The 17,459-nt window shown below is 37.6% G+C and overlaps 3 protein-coding genes and 1 non-coding gene across 7 annotated transcripts; 2 read left to right on the top strand and 2 right to left on the bottom strand.

Moving 5' to 3' along the window:
- On the top strand, positions 145 to 4,336 carry LOC109728236. Its single transcript, XM_020258600.1, has 7 exons — positions 145 to 418; positions 1,809 to 1,866; positions 1,945 to 2,253; positions 2,630 to 2,675; positions 2,810 to 2,904; positions 3,044 to 3,165; positions 3,895 to 4,336. The coding sequence occupies exons 1-7, from the start codon at positions 258 to 260 to the stop codon at positions 3,950 to 3,952; spliced, it is 849 nt and encodes a 282-aa protein (XP_020114189.1). The 5' UTR covers positions 145 to 257; the 3' UTR covers positions 3,953 to 4,336.
- On the top strand, positions 5,055 to 12,553 carry LOC109728301 (DNA repair helicase XPD). 4 transcript variants are annotated; one of them, XR_002220953.1, is made up of 11 exons: positions 5,055 to 6,011; positions 6,319 to 6,401; positions 6,500 to 6,903; positions 6,993 to 7,186; positions 7,667 to 7,847; positions 8,443 to 8,567; positions 9,370 to 9,459; positions 9,904 to 9,982; positions 10,515 to 10,626; positions 10,937 to 11,102; positions 11,498 to 11,606. XR_002220953.1 is itself a non-coding variant. In XM_020258680.1 (11 exons), exons 1-11 carry the CDS (start codon positions 5,206 to 5,208, stop codon positions 12,079 to 12,081), a joined length of 2,262 nt encoding a protein of 753 aa, XP_020114269.1. In that variant the 5' UTR covers positions 5,063 to 5,205; the 3' UTR covers positions 12,082 to 12,553. The 4 variants fall into 4 exon arrangements, 2 of the variants coding, with proteins under 2 accessions (XP_020114270.1, XP_020114269.1); XR_002220952.1 differs by having other exon boundaries at positions 5,056 to 6,011; positions 10,550 to 10,626; XM_020258680.1 differs by lacking the exon at positions 10,937 to 11,102 and adding an exon at positions 11,968 to 12,553 and having other exon boundaries at positions 5,063 to 6,011; positions 10,550 to 10,626.
- TRNAN-GUU lies at positions 13,342 to 13,415 on the bottom strand. The gene has a single exon. It is a non-coding gene; the product is annotated as a tRNA-Asn (tRNA).
- On the bottom strand, positions 14,491 to 17,365 carry LOC109727813. The gene is made up of 5 exons (XM_020257996.1): positions 17,217 to 17,365; positions 16,353 to 16,466; positions 15,251 to 15,330; positions 15,031 to 15,155; positions 14,491 to 14,887 (listed from the first exon to the last, which is right to left on the bottom strand). Exons 1-5 carry the CDS (start codon positions 17,267 to 17,269, stop codon positions 14,816 to 14,818), a joined length of 444 nt encoding a protein of 147 aa, XP_020113585.1. The 5' UTR covers positions 17,270 to 17,365; the 3' UTR covers positions 14,491 to 14,815.

Here is a 17,459-nt window from a genome sequence, read left to right on the forward strand (position 1 = left end):
AGTTTTTTGTATATAATTTAACGAAATATTAACGAAGGAGCTCACGAAAATAGAAAAATAAAATCAAAGATACTAAATTGATACACTTTAAATAATAAAGTATTAAAGTGAAAAACTGTGAAACTACATGGGTGATATTCGAAGTTTACCCATGAAAATAAAAAGTTGGAAAGGCACGTGCGTAGCACGTGAGATCGTCGTCGAGAGGAGCGGTTTCCCTCGGCCCACTCCATTCAAATCACGAGCGCTTTGCAGCGATGGAATCGACCGACGAAGGCGGAGGCGGAGGTGAATTAGGGTTAGGGTTAGGGTTCGCGGAGATCGGTGCGGTCGCGGAGGGGCTGGGGAGGTCGGAGGTTTTCCACATCGTCAAGGAGGTTATCGGCTTCGTCCTCTACATGCACCATCAGATCCCCTCGTAAGATCCCTCTGCCCCCAAAACCCTAATCTGATCTCTTTTTTTTTTTACCTTTTTCTCATTTCTCGTAGTTTTGTGCTCGATTTGTGAGCCTAGAATGGTTTCAATTGATTCCAGGTGGAAGGAATGGAGAGGATCTACTTTTGTTTAGCTTAGATTTCTTGCCGCTTTTTTTTAGATTTAGTAGTGTAATTGTTTTGTGGTTTATTAGGCCTTGAGTTTATTTAGATTCACATGAAAAATGAATGGCCTTTGTGTTTTTAGAAAGAAATTTGAATAGATACTAGTACTAATTCAAAATATAGCACTCTGCGAATCTGCGGTTTCTGCTTAAACTTGTTGTAAGAATCCACCATTTAAAATAATGCGGCAAAGTACTATACTTTATTAAGTACAATGTGGTGAAGTGCTGTAATTTACTATAATATAGTTTACATTATGTAGCATTTGCTACTTTTCTTTTTTTTCGCGGCGCAGATTCTTACAGCAAAGTAAAACAGAAATCACAAGGTGGAACAGTGCTTGCTCGTTGGTCGCAATATCGGTATAGCGTAATATTACTACATTGATAAATCAAATATTTAAAGTAAATTTATCATGCGCTCAGCAAGGGGCATACATGGAGACATTCACATCTATACATGTGCACAAGAAAATATAATTATAGAAACATTGAGAATTGAGATAGAGCTGTACACAAAATGCTCGCTGTGCACATATACACTCTATGCATGCAGTGTCAGATCGTTGGCGCTAATCATTAATCCCAAAAGCTTGAGCTATTAGAAATACGCAATCAATTCACTTAAAGCGTACAGATACAACGCCCACGGGTGTGACTCGGCCCAACCAGTCTCACACCATTTCGAACATGACTCGGCCCACCCAGCCTCACGCCACTTCGAACATGACTGGACCTACCCAGCCTCACGTCATTTCGAACATAACTTGGCCAATATGGCCTCCCGCCACGGGGTAGGATGATGGCCCATTTAAGCCAACATGCAGCATATAAACAATATTTTCATCTACTTGTGTCAAACATAACCTATAATACTATTTACAAATTACAATAACGACATGCCTAGAGTATTCTCGCATATGTTCCTCATATACTAGGCCTTTATTGTTACATACAACGGTGACTTCTCTCCAAGTTATTTGGGGCCAGCTATATTGTTCAAATTCTACGACTCGCCCATGTTGTGTGCAAGATTCCTTGTCAAACCAAGTTTTGTTGTTCTCTTGCTAACTGCAAACATGAAGTTTCTGTTCTTCCTCGTAGCTCTTGACTTTTGACTTTTGAGAGTTTTCCGCTGCCTTTTACACAATAGAAGATGATTATTAAGTATGACTTGAAACTTTTTCCTTTTCTGATTTCACTATCCAGGGTTTTGCAGAGCCTTGAAAATGAATTTGTAGCTCTCAAGGAAGAGTTCAAAAATTTGGTACATCTTCATATTACAACTTTTGCATTGGTTTTTTTTTAGAAGAACCTTTTTTTCATTGGTAGTTTTTATATTTAGGTGGATTCTGGCACAATGCCTGCAGAAACAAAAGCTTCTGATCAGAGGAAGCACAATATGAGAAAAAGAGAAGTGAAGCAGGGGATTAAGAGGCAGGAAAAATTGATGAATGGAATTTCCAGTTTACTTTCTGCTCTTCAAGATGCACTTGATGAACTTCCTAGCATTCAAGGAGTCACATTAGTCTTAGGAGGAAGCCTCGCACGACCTTTACATGTTTGTGACATGTTATTTTCTAATGGAAGATTCGATTCTGGAAGCGCAAAAGAGTGCACCAAAAGTAAAGTTGCTCAAACTCTTTCCAGAAAGGTTTGCTTTCCTGGGATTCTTGAAGAAATTTCTGCGTTTGGAGCAGAATCTGCCTGTTTTCTCAGTTTTTCAATTTTGATCCACTACTCCTTTTTACAACTTTGGTTAAAATCCTATTCTCATGTAGTGGAATGCCCCGCGCAGACATTGCGATAAATTTATGCACTACATACCTCAGTTAGGGGCATTTGGGTCATTGAGAAGATAATTTGGTCCAAAGATGCAAAACTGAAAGTAAGTGGATAACAATCGCAAAATCAGAAAGCGGTGGACTATTTTGCAAAATGGTGGAAACATTTGCGTGTATTATAAATTGACAACTTACTCCCTTTCGTGTGGAAACCGCATATTCTTCTAAACTTGGCTATATTGTCAGGCTATTCGTGCTCTAATATCGAGTGGCGCAGGAAGCACTTCCACTGGTAGTGGCTGGTCATTCTTCTCTTTTCTTTTACTTTATGCACTTTTACTGTTAATGGCTGATTATTCTCTTTTCTTTTACTTTACTGAAGAGGACAATTAACTTAAACGGTTTTTGTTTTCCACGACTTTTCAGGCCCTTGCAAGTTGTTTCTTCTGATGAAATGTCCTTGCACTTTCAACTTACCTCTTCACTTCTCGCCAAAACGTGAGTTTCATTACACCAAGAAGGTATTGTTGACATCTGGACATCAATTTTCACCTCATATCTGTTACGCATGTCTACTTGTTTATATTTTTATTTTTAAATTTTAAATTTTTTCGACATAAATGTCAACAAAATTAAGACATCATCATTTTGATGCTGCAGGTAGTACCATTCAGGCTGCATATAAAATGTAAAGCCAAAGACAAAGCCATGAATGATCAGCACAGTAATACTATTTCCAGTTCGTGTTGCATGTCCGAATCCGCTCAAACTGAGGATATCTGGTATGTGACTTCTAATACATTTTTTTAGCACAATTGTTTTTTTTCCTAGCCATATAAAAGCTTATGTCTTATGGGTTATGTATCATTGAGGCAGAAAAGATTTAGGCTTCTACTAGTGGCAATCACTAATCACTGTGATTTTTTTTTTCCTTGTACAAGTGGTGAAAATGAATTTGTTTTAATCATCAGGAAGAGTTGCCTTGAACAAAAGGCTGAAGAACTGATATGCCCAAACATTGTGTAGAATTTCTTCTTAATATGTATGAAACTCTTTATTCCGAAGTCATGTGACTTTTCTATCTTATATTAAGGGGTCTGACTTTTAGCAAATATTACATGATAGCATTTTTACGCCAAAAGGTGTTTGTTATTACTTATTAGCCGTATCTGTTCCCATGTAAGGCAATTGGATTTATTGTGTTATTCACGAGTTAGAATTCAGGTACTTGACCCTTATACAAGACAACCTGAATTTTTTAGAAACTAATTAAAGAAGATATGTTGCTGGAAACACCTATGTGGAGTAAATGATCCTTCAGTTTTGATCAAGAATCAGAAATAATCCTGTAAACTCCCAAATCTCCAATCTGCAGCTCTTATTTTACTAGGTGTTCAAGTAATTTCCAACTGTAATGCATAATTACTCGCTGTAACTTGGATTAGTAACACCACTGCTTCGCAACAATATAGGCTTCTATCGCAGAAACATTTAATCCCTTCTTCTTCTAGGTTTCAATGCAGGCACACAGTTAAAGGTTTAGCTTGTAAGGCGCCAACAGAATGCTAAGAGGCTGGAATTGTTATGTGGAGCCAAGTTATGACACTATTGTTGTTTCTAACTGTAACCACTTATCTACGAGGAGAAACTAGAAATCCTCCTAAGTTTCTTGTATCAGCTCAGAATCGAAAGATAGGATTGCGCTTCCATTTATGTTCTTCTGGGTGGAGAGAAATGCTCGCTGACATATGTTCAATTCGATCCTCTGATCTTCAATACAAAGTTGTGCAAGATGTGAGCTTCCCTTTCTTTTTTTTTTTATTCCTTTGCTGTTGTATATAAAAGTGTTTGCGCGCATATGCGGCATTGATTGAAGCATCATTCGCAGTGATAGTGATCAGTTCAAGAGTTCATCCTGGATAACCGATACACGATATTGACCGCAATATTGCATGATGTCGTTTAGATTCCTACATTTGCTTACTTGGTGTTGATGAGAATGAGCTAAAAGGTTTTTCCCTCAGAAATTTTTTTTCCGCAAATAGTTCCGTAAAATTTATATTTACAAGATTGGATGTATTTTCACCACGCGAGCGCTATGTGAGCGCCACGTGGGTGTAGCGATAAGTTAAGTTGAACACGTTGAATCATTCATCGTATTTGGATATGGTGAATGATTTTATTGTGTGCTTTTTAAGCTCGAAACTCTAAATATTATGTAATACTATGATAGAAAAATAATAGAATACGGTGCAGCATTATGAGTGTCCAACTTAACCAATCAATCTTGCAAATATAAGTTTTGTAGTGCTATTTGTAGATTTTTATTTTATTTTTTTGAGGAGGCTAAATGTAAAAAAGGCTAAAAAAAAAAAAAAAGAAGAGAAGAGGGAGGCTTGCCTCTTTGCCAATGACCTAGAGATCTAATCAAAAGCAAAAAAAAAAATAAAAAAAATAAAAAACAACGATTTAGATGAAATCAATATCTAAACTAGGTCAAATTTGAGGGTCAAATTAACATTAAAATTTAGAATTTAACTGTAGGGGCAATGCATCCTGATTTTCAATACTGATCCGATAAGCACTAATCCGTTCCGGTTCGGATTCAGATTCGGATCTCCACTTCTGAAAATCTCGCATCATCGGACCCGATCTTCATTCGATCCGCTTCCCACTTCTCCTCGCCCTTTCTCCTCCCCTCCTCCCCAAACCCCCACCAATATATATTTATTATAAACCCTCTCTTCTCCATTTCATCAAACAAGTGGTGTGCGAACCACAACCCTAGAAGACGAGGACGAGGACGAAGACGAATCAGAGCCATGAAGTTCCAGATCGAGGAGGTGACGGTGTACTTCCCCTACGAGCACATCTACCCGGAGCAGTACGGCTACATGGTGGAGCTGAAGCGCGCCCTCGACGCCCGCGGCCACGCCCTGCTCGAGATGCCCACGGGCACCGGCAAAACCTCGGCCCTCCTCTCCCTCATCCTATCCTACTCCCTCCACCACCCGCCTCTCAAGCTCCTCTACTGCACCCGCACCGTCCACGAGATGGAGAAGACCCTCTCCGAGCTCCGCCTCCTCCTCCCCTACCTCCCCCCCAACCGCATCCTCGCCCTCGGCCTCTCCTCCCGCAAGAACCTCTGCGTCAACCCCCTCGCCCTCTCCGCCGCCTCCCGCGACTCCGTCGACTCCGCCTGCCGCCGCCTCACCGCCACCTGGGTCCGCTCCGCCACCGCCGCTGACCCCTCCGTCCCCACCTGCTCCTTCTTCGAGTCCTTCGACCGCGCCGCCGACGCCGGCCCCGACAACGTCCTCCTCCCCCCCGGCGTCTACACCCTCCAGGACCTCCGCGCCGTCGGCCGCGACCGCGGCTGGTGCCCCTACTTCCTCGCCCGCCGCTTGATCCCCTTCGCCAGCGTCGTCGTCTACAGCTACCAGTACCTCCTCGACCCCAAGGTCGCCACCATCATCTCCCGGGAGATGCAGCGCGAGTGCGTCGTCGTCTTCGACGAGGCCCACAACATCGACAACGTGTGCATCGAGGCGCTCAGCGTCAGCGTCCGCAAGCAGACGCTCGACGGGGCCACGCGCAACCTCAGCCGGATGGCGCAGGAGATCGACAGGTAGTCGCCCCTTTTGCTCATCGCTGGATCGCCGATTGTAGAAAGTTGTCGCCTTTATTAGGGTTTACCTTGTTTTCACTCTCTTTTAAGATCTTATCAAGCTATTAACTAGGAGATGGAGAAGAATGAGGTAAGAAAGCAGAAAAAGATTGGATATTGGGATGGAAGGAAACCATACTTTGGATGATTCTATCATATTTGGACTGTTTTAGTTACCTTCTTTATGCTTTATGATAGTGCACATCAAAGTGGTTGCTGTAACTTGCGAATGATCTCTTGCTTTGATGATGCTTAATTTGGTAGGAAGGTTGAAGGCCACCGATGCGAACAGACTTCGTGCTGAATACAACCGGCTTGTAGATGGCTTGGCCCAAAGAGGAAATCTTCCGAGTTAGCGCTCTCTCTTGTTATAAATTTAGATGTTCTTCTTGATTCTTCATGCGCTTTATACAGTCAGTTTCTGATACTATCTATTTCTTGTGGTAAAGTGACGGATGCGTGGTTCTCAAATCCCACCTTGCCTGATGATATTTTGAAGGAGGCAGTACCTGGAAATATCCGGCGAGCTGAGCACTTCCTTTCGGTATTGCGAAGATTGGTGCAGTATCTAAAAGGGCGTTTGGAAACGGAGAATGTTGAGACTGAAGGGCCTGTGGCATTTGTTTCTTCTGTGAATTCTCAGGCTGGAATTGATCAGAAAATGCTTAGATTCTGCTATGATCGCTTGCACTCTCTCATGCTTACGCTAGAGATAACCGATACAGACGAATTCTTACACATTCAAACTGTTTGTGACTTTGCAACACTTGTCGGAACATACACACGGGGTTTTTCTATTATAATTGAGCCGTTTGATGAGAGAATGCCTCATATTCCTGACCCTGTACTGCAGGTGTGATGTTAATTTCTTTATTGTTATATATCTGCCCATTTTCTGTTACACTGTTCTGAGTAATTTGTAAATTATGCCCTTAACTGCAGCTTAGCTGTCATGATGCTTCGCTTGCAATAAAGCCCGTCTTTGATCGCTTCCAGTCTGTTATCATAACCTCAGGAACTCTGAGCCCAATTGACCTCTATCCTCGTCTCCTGAATTTTAATCCTGTCATAAGTCGGAGTTTTACAATGTCCTTGACAAGGGATTGCATATGCCCCATGGTTCTGACTCGTGGAAGGTAAATATGAAAGCGATTTATATATACCAGCCATTGATTATTGGGCTTGAGCATTTTTAATTTTTTTTTCGTCTGCTAATTTCTAAGAATGCACCGAAACTAAGGGTCCTTCGCTAAAATTAGTCCTTTGCTGAAATTTATGTATTGCCTGTTTGAACTAACTTATGAAAAGAAAGATATCTATTCTATGGTGGTAACCTAAAATGAGTTTTTGAGCCACCAAAGTAGAAGTTGCAATAAGAAGCTGCTATTTTTGTTGCAGTGGAAAATTGTTTTGGAGATTTAAGTAAGTGATTTTTTAGTTCTTCTTCGAACAGTGCTATTACGATCGGCACTTTTGCAGAAGCTCTAGCTGGGCTTGGTGAACTGCAGTGGTTTCTCCTTAAATAGATTATTTAGCATGAGAACAGTTTTATATTGCTTGATTACCTTGTATTCTCCTACATTAGGTATTAAGCAAGCTCGTTGTTCTTGTATCAGTGATCAGCTGCCTGTGAGTACAAAGTTTGATATGCGTAGTGATCCTGGTGTTGTACGGAACTATGGAAGACTACTGCTCGAAATGGTTGCTGCTGTCCCAGATGGCATTGTTTGCTTCTTTGTTAGTTACTCTTATATGGATGGCATTGTTAACAGTTGGAATGAAATGGGAATTCTACAGGTGATTTTGCTGTTAAAATTTTGCATTTTATCACGTCATTACCATGAAGCTCTCAGCATCATTGCTCATGTTGTTGCCTTTCTTACACATTGACAAGCATAACGAAATGAAGAACTTCTATTTGCACTCTTCTCACTATTAATGGATATAGGCTGAAAACAGCAAGTCTCATCAATCATCATCCTACAGTTGTGAGTAGTAATAGACAATCCTACAATGATTAGGAGCATCAATTAGGTTTATCTTATGAAGTTTTTATTTGCATGCATTAGCATATTTTCAGAGACCTTTCTACACTTGCCTATCTAGAAAAGCAGGTATCCAATTTAAACCAATTAGGCAATTATTTTCAAGTTAATACTGTGTATGTTAAAGATACTATTCAATCTCTACTTCTGTATTTACCTTTAAGATCCTACTCCTTTATTTTCCCTATAATTCCTTTTTTGTCTTATTATCTATCTAAAGCTTGCCGGGCGCTGGTTTATTCTTTGAACTTATCTACCTAAATATATGTATGAAGCATTCTATTTATCTTCATTGGTTGTAATATACACTATCTTCTTAGTTTTTAAGCTTCTGGATCTCTTTGCAGGATGTGATGCAGCATAAGCTAGTTTTCATTGAAACTCAGGATGTAGTTGAAACTACATTGGCACTTGATAACTATCGTAAGGCATGTGACTGTGGGAGAGGTGCTGTCTTTTTCTCCGTTGCCAGGTTATTTCACCTCTAAACTTCTCTTTCCCTGGGTACTATTTTCAGAATCCTTACCTTAACAGTCTAATATACCGTACTATCTACTGTTCTGGATTGTAGTATTAAGAAAGATAAAATATCATAGACTTTTGGGAGTTGTGGATAGTGGTAGACAGGAAATCTGCCAACCAGTTCCATTGGTTAATGAGGAAAGAGAACTCACTAGTATAGAGGGTTGCTTTTAGAGAGAAAAGGAGATTTGTTTGCAAAATCATTAGACTAAGTAAAAGAAGAAGAAACAGGGTTAGGCACTTGGGCTTCCTATTTCTTGTTGCCATAACCATACCTGTATTTATAAAACTTATTTAGATGCGACACTAGGTTTAATTGCCTAGATGATCAGTTTTAAGTGATCTAAGACAGTATAATAGATTCCAGTATTTGTTCTCTGCATCAGCTTGTAGATAGAAGCCTCTGCAATATGCATAACTGGGTACTGTAGCCATGCTGTTGTAATTTCCTTCTGTAATATGTTTTTACACATTTAACACTAGTTGTTAAAATAAAAGTGAGTAATCGTCTTTACAGAAAATATTCATCCATTATATGTTAAATTCAGGGTTAAGAATAGCTTCTTTTTCCTTCTACATTTGTCTTTTTAGCAATAATTAGCAATAACTGTTTATTGCCTGTATGTCACTAAAAATTTTCCTGCTTCCGTCTATTGCAAGATTGTCACATAGCATAATTTGGTACGAAAATACACAGATGTGCATATTTAGTTTTGCAAGTAATCTAACTAATTTTATTTGCATCAATACAGGGGGAAGGTGGCTGAAGGTATAGATTTTGATCGACATTATGGCAGACTTGTTATAATGTTTGGTGTTCCTTTCCAATACACTCTTAGCAGGTCAGCTTTGATTCTTTCTTCTTCTTTTTTTCCTTAATCATTTGCTGACATTTAGGCTGTTTAATTTCAACTACATGACAAATCCCACCAATTTAGTATTCTATGGAAGTGCTTTCAGAGCCATACATACCTTTCTATAGAACTGGTTTTGTTACGCATGAAAAAAAGAGAGGATATTGGTGAAAGAATAAGGTTCAGTAGTATCTTGTACTTGCTTGTCTTCAATTTCCGAGTCAAGGGCACTTTGCTATGTTTATCTTCTCTTTTAATAAAATTTAACCATTTGTGTCATGGAGCACACTTATATGTGCTTTAGTTGCAAAGAATGCCAATTCTTGTTGATGTAAATTAGTTGAACTTGGAATTCTCCAGTCTTCCATATTTCTTCCATATTTAGTACTGTAATTTTATTTTTGATTTTCAATTATTGTTTCTTTTTTGCAGGATTTTGCTTGCTAGGTTAGAGTACCTGCGTGAGACTTTTCAAATAAAAGAGGGTGATTTCCTTACTTTTGACGCATTGGTATGTGTTCCATCATTGTTGCTTACTGAATGATAAAAGCCAAAGCACGAAAGAAAATAAAATAAAAGTGCGGAGACATCCCAATACTGCTTCACTATACCAATAAACTAGAGAGTGGCTTTCACGGTTAGAGCCAACGCCGCTTCACCGAATCTGAGTTGTCATGAGCTGAACCATGAAAATACCTTTACATTTTGGGGTGGATTGTTAGTATTTAGTCTCTTAATAGACCCTTTCCATGAGGGGCCTCCTTGGATAGATTAAGGTCTAAAAGTAGGAAACTGTGCTTTGACTCCTGAATGCCATTTAAATGAGATTGTTAAGGTCCATTTAGAGATGACGTCCCAGGAGACTTATCTTTCTATTACTGCTCATTTATTGAGAAAATAATATCATAGATTAGCTAAATTATATGCAAGTGGTCGACCAATGTCAACCTTGACAATGGTCCAAGTCTTCCGCGCTGGGTTGCCTTTTTATACAAGTATTAAACCTTAGTTATAGTCTCTTTATTTTAATTTGCGTTTGTCAGAATTGTGAAGTTGTTTACCGTGCATACAATGGCAGAGACAAGCTGCACAATGTGTTGGGCGAGTAATCCGTTCAAAGGCAGATTATGGGATGATGATATTTGCTGACAAGAGGTATACAATTAGCGGTTGCATCTCAAATACCAGTCTTTTCTTTTCTTTTCTTTCTCTCTTTCTTTTTTCTTTGTGCATATATTCGTACTTTTTCATCAAATGGAAGTTGTGGAACAGAATTAAGGCCTTGTTTGGCATTCCTGACTTTTCCATTTATGTTTTTTCTCAAATTCTACTGGTGCTAGGGATAGACTTCTCTATTGCTTATATTCTTGACAAGTTGCAGATTCATCATTTCTTTTAGTAAAAAAAAGGAAAAAGTAAAGCAGCAAAACTTGCTACTAATTTTTCTTCTTTTTTTTTTGACCAGAAAATGGCACATAGATGTAGAGTTCTGAAACAGCTGACATCATGAATGTCTTCAATCTCGTAGGGACTTTTGCAAGTATTAAAAATTAACCGAAATTGAAGATTGATTATTTTTGGATAGGGAGGTTTCATATATTATTTTTTGGATAGGGAGGCTTCTTTAAATGGTAAAGCTTCTTTACATCTTATCTTCTGTGTCATTTTCTATGCTTCACTGAAGTTTGAAATTCGGAGTCCCTGTTACAGTGACAACTCTTATAGCTTTTTGGTCCAATCTTCCTATTTCTTTCAACATTCAAGTAATAAATAAAGTTTTGCACATTCCTTGTGATTCTAAAAATTTTGTATTAGTGACTGTAGAACTTAATTTGGTTGCTTACTATTACGTTTTACAACTGGGAATATCCATCGCGTGTATCAAGAGCATACATATGCCCATAAATTTGTCTGCATGCCACATATAATTCTTGCTTTTGATCATACACTTTCCCCTTTTTGCCCAAATCTTTAAATGGACTCTTTCCATTATGACTCATGTTATGCTCATTTTTCTTACATGCAGATACAGCCGCCATGATAAACGCTCCAAATTACCTGGCTGGATACTATCGCATTTACGAGATGCACACCTAAATCTAAGCACAGACATGGCTTTGCACATTGCACGCGAGGTGTGTATCCGAACTAGGATTTTGACTTGAGTACCGAAGTATTATAGAATAAGAAAATATGCATACAAGTTTATTGGTATAACCTTACATGAGGTGTCTTATGATATTCAAATCACACCGAGTTTAAGCACTTTTATGGGGTCAGCATTGAACTTTCCATGAACTCCACCCCATGCTCGGAAGGAACTGCAAATTTTAAGCAACTGCAACTTTTTAACATTCATGTTTTTACATTTTGCTAAGAATTGAACTCTGCGCCTCCGCTCATTGTTAATACTTTGTGCTTGTACCATGATATCGGTTTTTTTTTTTGTTTTCTTTTTCCCCCTAACCATTTAAATTGATCTTTTTGCTGGCAAAGTTCCTTCGGAGGATGGCCCAACCGTACGATAAGACGGGAGGAGGTGTCAAGAAGACACTGTTATCTCAGGAAGACTTGGAGAGAATGGGGGAGGATGCCATGGAGATGTTTTAACTTAGAAAGCGCGTTAAAAAGTGCGCGGTGCTACATAGAAAGCTAGAAATGATTATTAGGTTGTACTATTTATTACCCTTTTCTCTTTTTCTTTGTTTTTTCTCCCTTTTGATTTGAGGGTTGTTTTTTGGGGTGATAAAGGGTAGCTTTATTTTGCTTGTTTTGTTTTAGAGGGCCTGGGGAAGTAGCATAAATTTATATTTATGTCTTTGTTTCAGCAGTTCTTATGTATGTGTTTTTTCTTCTTCTCGGCGAAAGTGGGGTACTTCTGATGATCTTTGGCTGTAATTTTACTGTGCTATGAAAGGTGGTTTATCATATAACACCTTTCTTTTCTTTTGTTTTTTTTTTTTTTCTTCTTGGATCTGCTTGTATAATACTGCTATGGGAGAGGCTTGGGAAGTGTTGTTCTTTTGAAACACAAGTTTGTAAGTAAAACTAGTTTATAGCACTGGGAGTTTCTTTTGAGATAGCACTGGGAGTTTCTTTTGAGATTTTAATGTGCTTTGAGTAGTTACAAAATAATAATCCCTTCTCTTCTTTGAAAACAAAAAAAATGTAAAAAAGGTTACTGTTTATGTTTTAATTTTCTGTTTGCCTAATAAAATCCAAGTAATATAGAATGCCAAACCTCTTGCCATAGGCAGGTTCATTCAATCTCATAGAATTTTGAGTTTATAAAACACAATTATAATAATGTAGATTGAAGGGGAAGATGGATGAAATACGCATTGGAGTAGTGATTTGCAAAAAGTGTAAAAAGTAAAGGTTCAGAAAATGATAGTCTAAATTTAGTTTGCTGATATAAACCATTCAAGCTGCTAACATTTTAAAAAAAAACGAAAAGAAAAGAAAAAAAGAAAAGATTTCTTATGGTAAAGATTTTTTTATTTAATAATCAACATTTTTTATCCTTCTGTTGGCTACATATAAATATATTATTGCATTTGTGATCTCAAATCAGTCTCTTTTAACCTTTTTGATGTGCCAGCAAACAAGATCGAATTTAGCAAAAAAAAAGTAGATTGAAGTGCTTGGTAGATTATATATACATATTACAGCAGTGATTTTTAGAAGCAGAAGAATAGTTTATATAAAATGTTAATTTAAATTTAATTCCCCTATTTCCAAAAGCTGAAAAACTAATAAGCAATTCAAATTAAGTTTCATTGCTGACACGGGAAAAGACCAATTTAAACATTTAAATTAGAAAGATTGGAAATTTTTTGTGAAAGATTCAAAAAATATTTAAATTTAAAACGCTAGAGGAAGGGCTTGAACCTTCGACCTTGTGGTTAACAGCCACACGCTCTAACCAACTGAGCTACTCCAGCTTTTTATTCTTTGTCAATATTTGTTTTATATAAAGTAATTATTTAATATACTATTTTACTATTTAAAGAAAAAAAAGAAACAGTTGAATTCAGAATTTTATTTGATTTTCCACCTAAACTGTACACTGAACACAAAAATACAAGTGTCAATTATAGTGGTTTAGTTCAGGCTAAGTGATTTCAAGTTTGAATTATTTCGTGTTTCAGTCACTTCCGACTTTAGGTCTCTATTACCAGAATTGTTTCAATTTCAGATTAGTTTTGGTTGTTGGAGATTTTTTGTTGCTCAGATTCAAGTCACATCATGTTACAGTTAATTCGGATTGTTCAGGTCTTATATGGTTTGGAGTTTAGATTACATAGAGTTTTCAAGCATGTTCGTATTTCGGTTTTCGGACTATTTAATTTGTCTTTTAGTTATCTAGTAGTCAGTTCATTTAATCTTTGGATGGCGACAATTTTGGGTCTTTCAAGTTTCGCGTCAAACCCTAGTTGGTCCAGTTGGGTCGGGTTACGTTTTCGAGAGATGGGTTGGGTTGGGTCAGGGTCTGGTTGGGTCAGTTTTCACCACCTTTGTTTACAATGGTTAGCTAAAAACTAGGTCAGAATAAGAGGAAGTTCTTAATTTTGATGAAAGGAAATTTTTGGTGCATTTGGAGCAGGAAGAGGTGATAGAGCACTAGCCTTTGCTGAATTGCATTTCACTATTTTTTATGTCATTTATCACCTTGTTTAAATTATTTAACAATGTCATTACTTCATGTAAACAAAGTCGAAAAATAAGGATAAATTACCCTTCTCTTTTTTAAAAAACATTAAATGAGAAAAAGCCCTTCTATATGCAGTTAAGATTCAAGTAGAGTTCTTAAGATTCAGAAAATTACAAAACAATAAAAACAAGAACTTGTTTTTCTAGTACTCAAAAGCAATTTTAACCAACTACATAACAAGATTTTACCAATTTACATTTAATTGTAGTGAATTTTTGCAGTTAAAGGTTTCTAACAAACCTACTTGAACATCCCCCCCAAATTGAGTCTGCATCTTCCAACATCTTCAATTGTCTCACAAGAACTTTGAGCCAATAAGCATAAATAAAACCCTTCAATCAAAGTAACAGCATACAAAAATTTGTTAAAAGTATACTTATTTTCACATAGAAATGCAAACAGGAAAGTATATTGCCTCCAACCCTCGAAATATTCCATTCCAGCGATTCTACTCACTACCGATGTCTATAAAAGGAACTTGATTTATATATCATTACAGGAGAGTAGAAATATCGATCACTAGTTACAAGATCTTTAAACAAACGCAAAAGGTAAGGAGAAATGCCGATGCCAGGAAACAAGAAATGGCCTAGAAATGCATGAAGACGTAAATTCCAAGGATCCTTGAGATCATGGCTCCACAGGAGGTTTCAACCTTATCAACCTTCGGATTCTGTCCTTCTCAGTGTTTTCCAGCATCCCCTTTATCAACAGGAAAATCATAAGTTAGAAATTCATTGCAGCAAGATGCACACGTCTGTCTTTAAGCAACAAATATTCATCGTTTATTAAGTTTCATAACGAGCTGAATATTGAAAAGAGAACAATTTGTTGCTAGAGAGTACCTTCCAAACAATTTCATCGAGGCATAAGCAAATTCTTCCATATTTGTCGAGGAAGAGGCGTTCGGTTGGAGGTTTCCCGCATACGTCCTTGACTGCTGATGTGATGACAAAAATCACCTCCGACACTAGGTGTAATAAAAAAGAGGAGAAAAAAAAACATGAGATTTTTTTCGGGAAAGAAAACCTACGAGAGCCAAAAGAAAACAAAGAAAACACTCACAAGCAAGCTCGTCATATTCATCCTTTCCAACAACATATATGCAGACATCCCCAAGCATGGTGTAGACAATATACACAGACCTGAAAAGAGTTTGGAGTTGAGTTAATGATGTAAAGAACATGAAGCCACTGGGAGAATGAAGTGCCTTTAAGAAAGTTAAACAAACTAAAACCACATTAACTAAGACTGTGTGGTACCTACTGAGCTTCCAAAATAAAATATAAAGCAGTTTGAGCTTTATATTGAAGAATTATTACCCTGAGAATGTCCAGGGAATTTTTGCCCATTTCCAAGATTTTCTACTATAAGATACTAACCCATTCTTTGCATGCGTTAAGCCCTTCAGTGTGAGAAGAAAACAATGTTCGACGAGCCAAAGTCAATTCTTTACTTTTCCCGGTTCTGTCAGGGCATAGGACTACCCTGATGCCAAGTTGACATGTCATCATTCAATCATGATGATGAGGAAACGTGCACATTTGAATTATCTAGACCTGAACAGCAATAGCTAGAATCTTATTATGGTTGTCAATCCAGCTTGTTCTCCGGCTCGCTCTGTTGTCTTTTTTTAAAAATACATCTACCACTATTATATAGTCTTATTTGCCAAAACAGATCTAGTCTTCTTAATTAAAGGTTAAACTAATTCATGTTTTTAGTTTGTTTCAAGCTAGCAGAATGCAGCGAATAAAATTCTTGTTGATGCTTCCCTTGCTAGATGCAAGCCCGCAGGCACTTCACCAGAAAAAGGAAAGAATTGATATAATAGTTTAGTGCAGAATAACAGTTCGACACATTAAGAACCAAAAAAAAAAAGAAAGAAAAAAGATAGACCTTTAATCCGGTTGTTATATTATGTGGATGATATGACTCCCAACAATTAAACCTAGTTCCTTATCTTTCAATGCAAATTTTCAGAAATTATTGCTGCTGTTCCATAACAACAGATACATCCCTTCAGAACAATATATCCAACAATCTCAGATATAAAATTTCCGACTAATTGATAAAAACGCTACCATGAACAGTAAGGAGACCAAAAGAAGAAATGCATGATATTATAACTCTAATTCACAAACTTGATAACATGAAATTAACATACTTGTGTGAAGCAACTAGAAGCTCCTCATTTCTCGCTCCTCTGAGATTCTCAGCTCCCAACTTCACCAAAAAAGAGCGCCAATGAAGCCGCTCCTCAGCAGGAACTCCATGAAAGCTGCAATAGGATAAATTCAATTTCATGGTCTATAACATCACAAAGGAAACATTCGTAACTGAACATTACAGTCGATTGTATAAATGAACTACCCAAATAATTAGTTCCTCTACCGCATATAAGAACTATAAAAACCTTATGAACTGAGTTACAGGATCATTCCAATAGATATCGACCAAGTATTGGTAATAATATCCAACACAAACTCATCATAGCATCCCAATGACACATAATATAACACCAGAAAACAAGTACAGTAAACAATTTCCTATCACATGAACTCAATTTCAACTGAAACGAATGAATAAATTCGTGAAACTTGTGTTTAGTTCTAGTGATTCCCAGACACATTTTTCATCTCTAATATTTACACTCTATCTCTCATATCATTCTATATGAACTCTAAATTCCAAATCCTTAAAAAGAGTTTTTAAAAAAACCATTTTTTTAAGAGCACAGCGATCATAAAAGTGAACAAATGGACAACATATATAAAATATCGAGCGATGCATTCAAAAATTAAGTCATTTGCAGAGCTAAACGTGATAATCCACTACTTTCTACAGGATACAACAAAGAATCAACTACGGATCGATAAATTAGATCCCCCCACCCCCTTAAAAAAAAAAAAAAGCAGAACGATTCCAACAGCTCCAGATCCCGATCCACCGCGTGACCGTGTTAGATACTAGGGTTCAATTGCGAGTTAGTAAGAGTACAAAATTAGGGTTTTGATTGAGAAACGCGCACCGTTCGACGAGGATGTTGCCATCGGTGTTGGCGAAGAGCACCGCGAGGATCATCTCGTTCGTCTCCTTCCCCCACTCCGCTCGAGATCCAAAAAAATGGCAAAAAAATAAAAGAAAAAGAAAAAGAAAAAACCGGCGCGTATAGGGAAAAATGTACAAAGCCCCCTGAGCTTTTTCTCTTTCGTAAAAAAGGCACTTAGGCCCTGTTTGGTACTTTTGTTTTTTTTCAAACACTAATTCTATA

The sequence above is a fragment of the Ananas comosus genome, linkage group 23, assembly GCF_001540865.1.
Source record: "Ananas comosus cultivar F153 linkage group 23, ASM154086v1, whole genome shotgun sequence".
In the NCBI taxonomy this organism is placed as follows: domain Eukaryota; kingdom Viridiplantae; phylum Streptophyta; class Magnoliopsida; order Poales; family Bromeliaceae; genus Ananas; species Ananas comosus.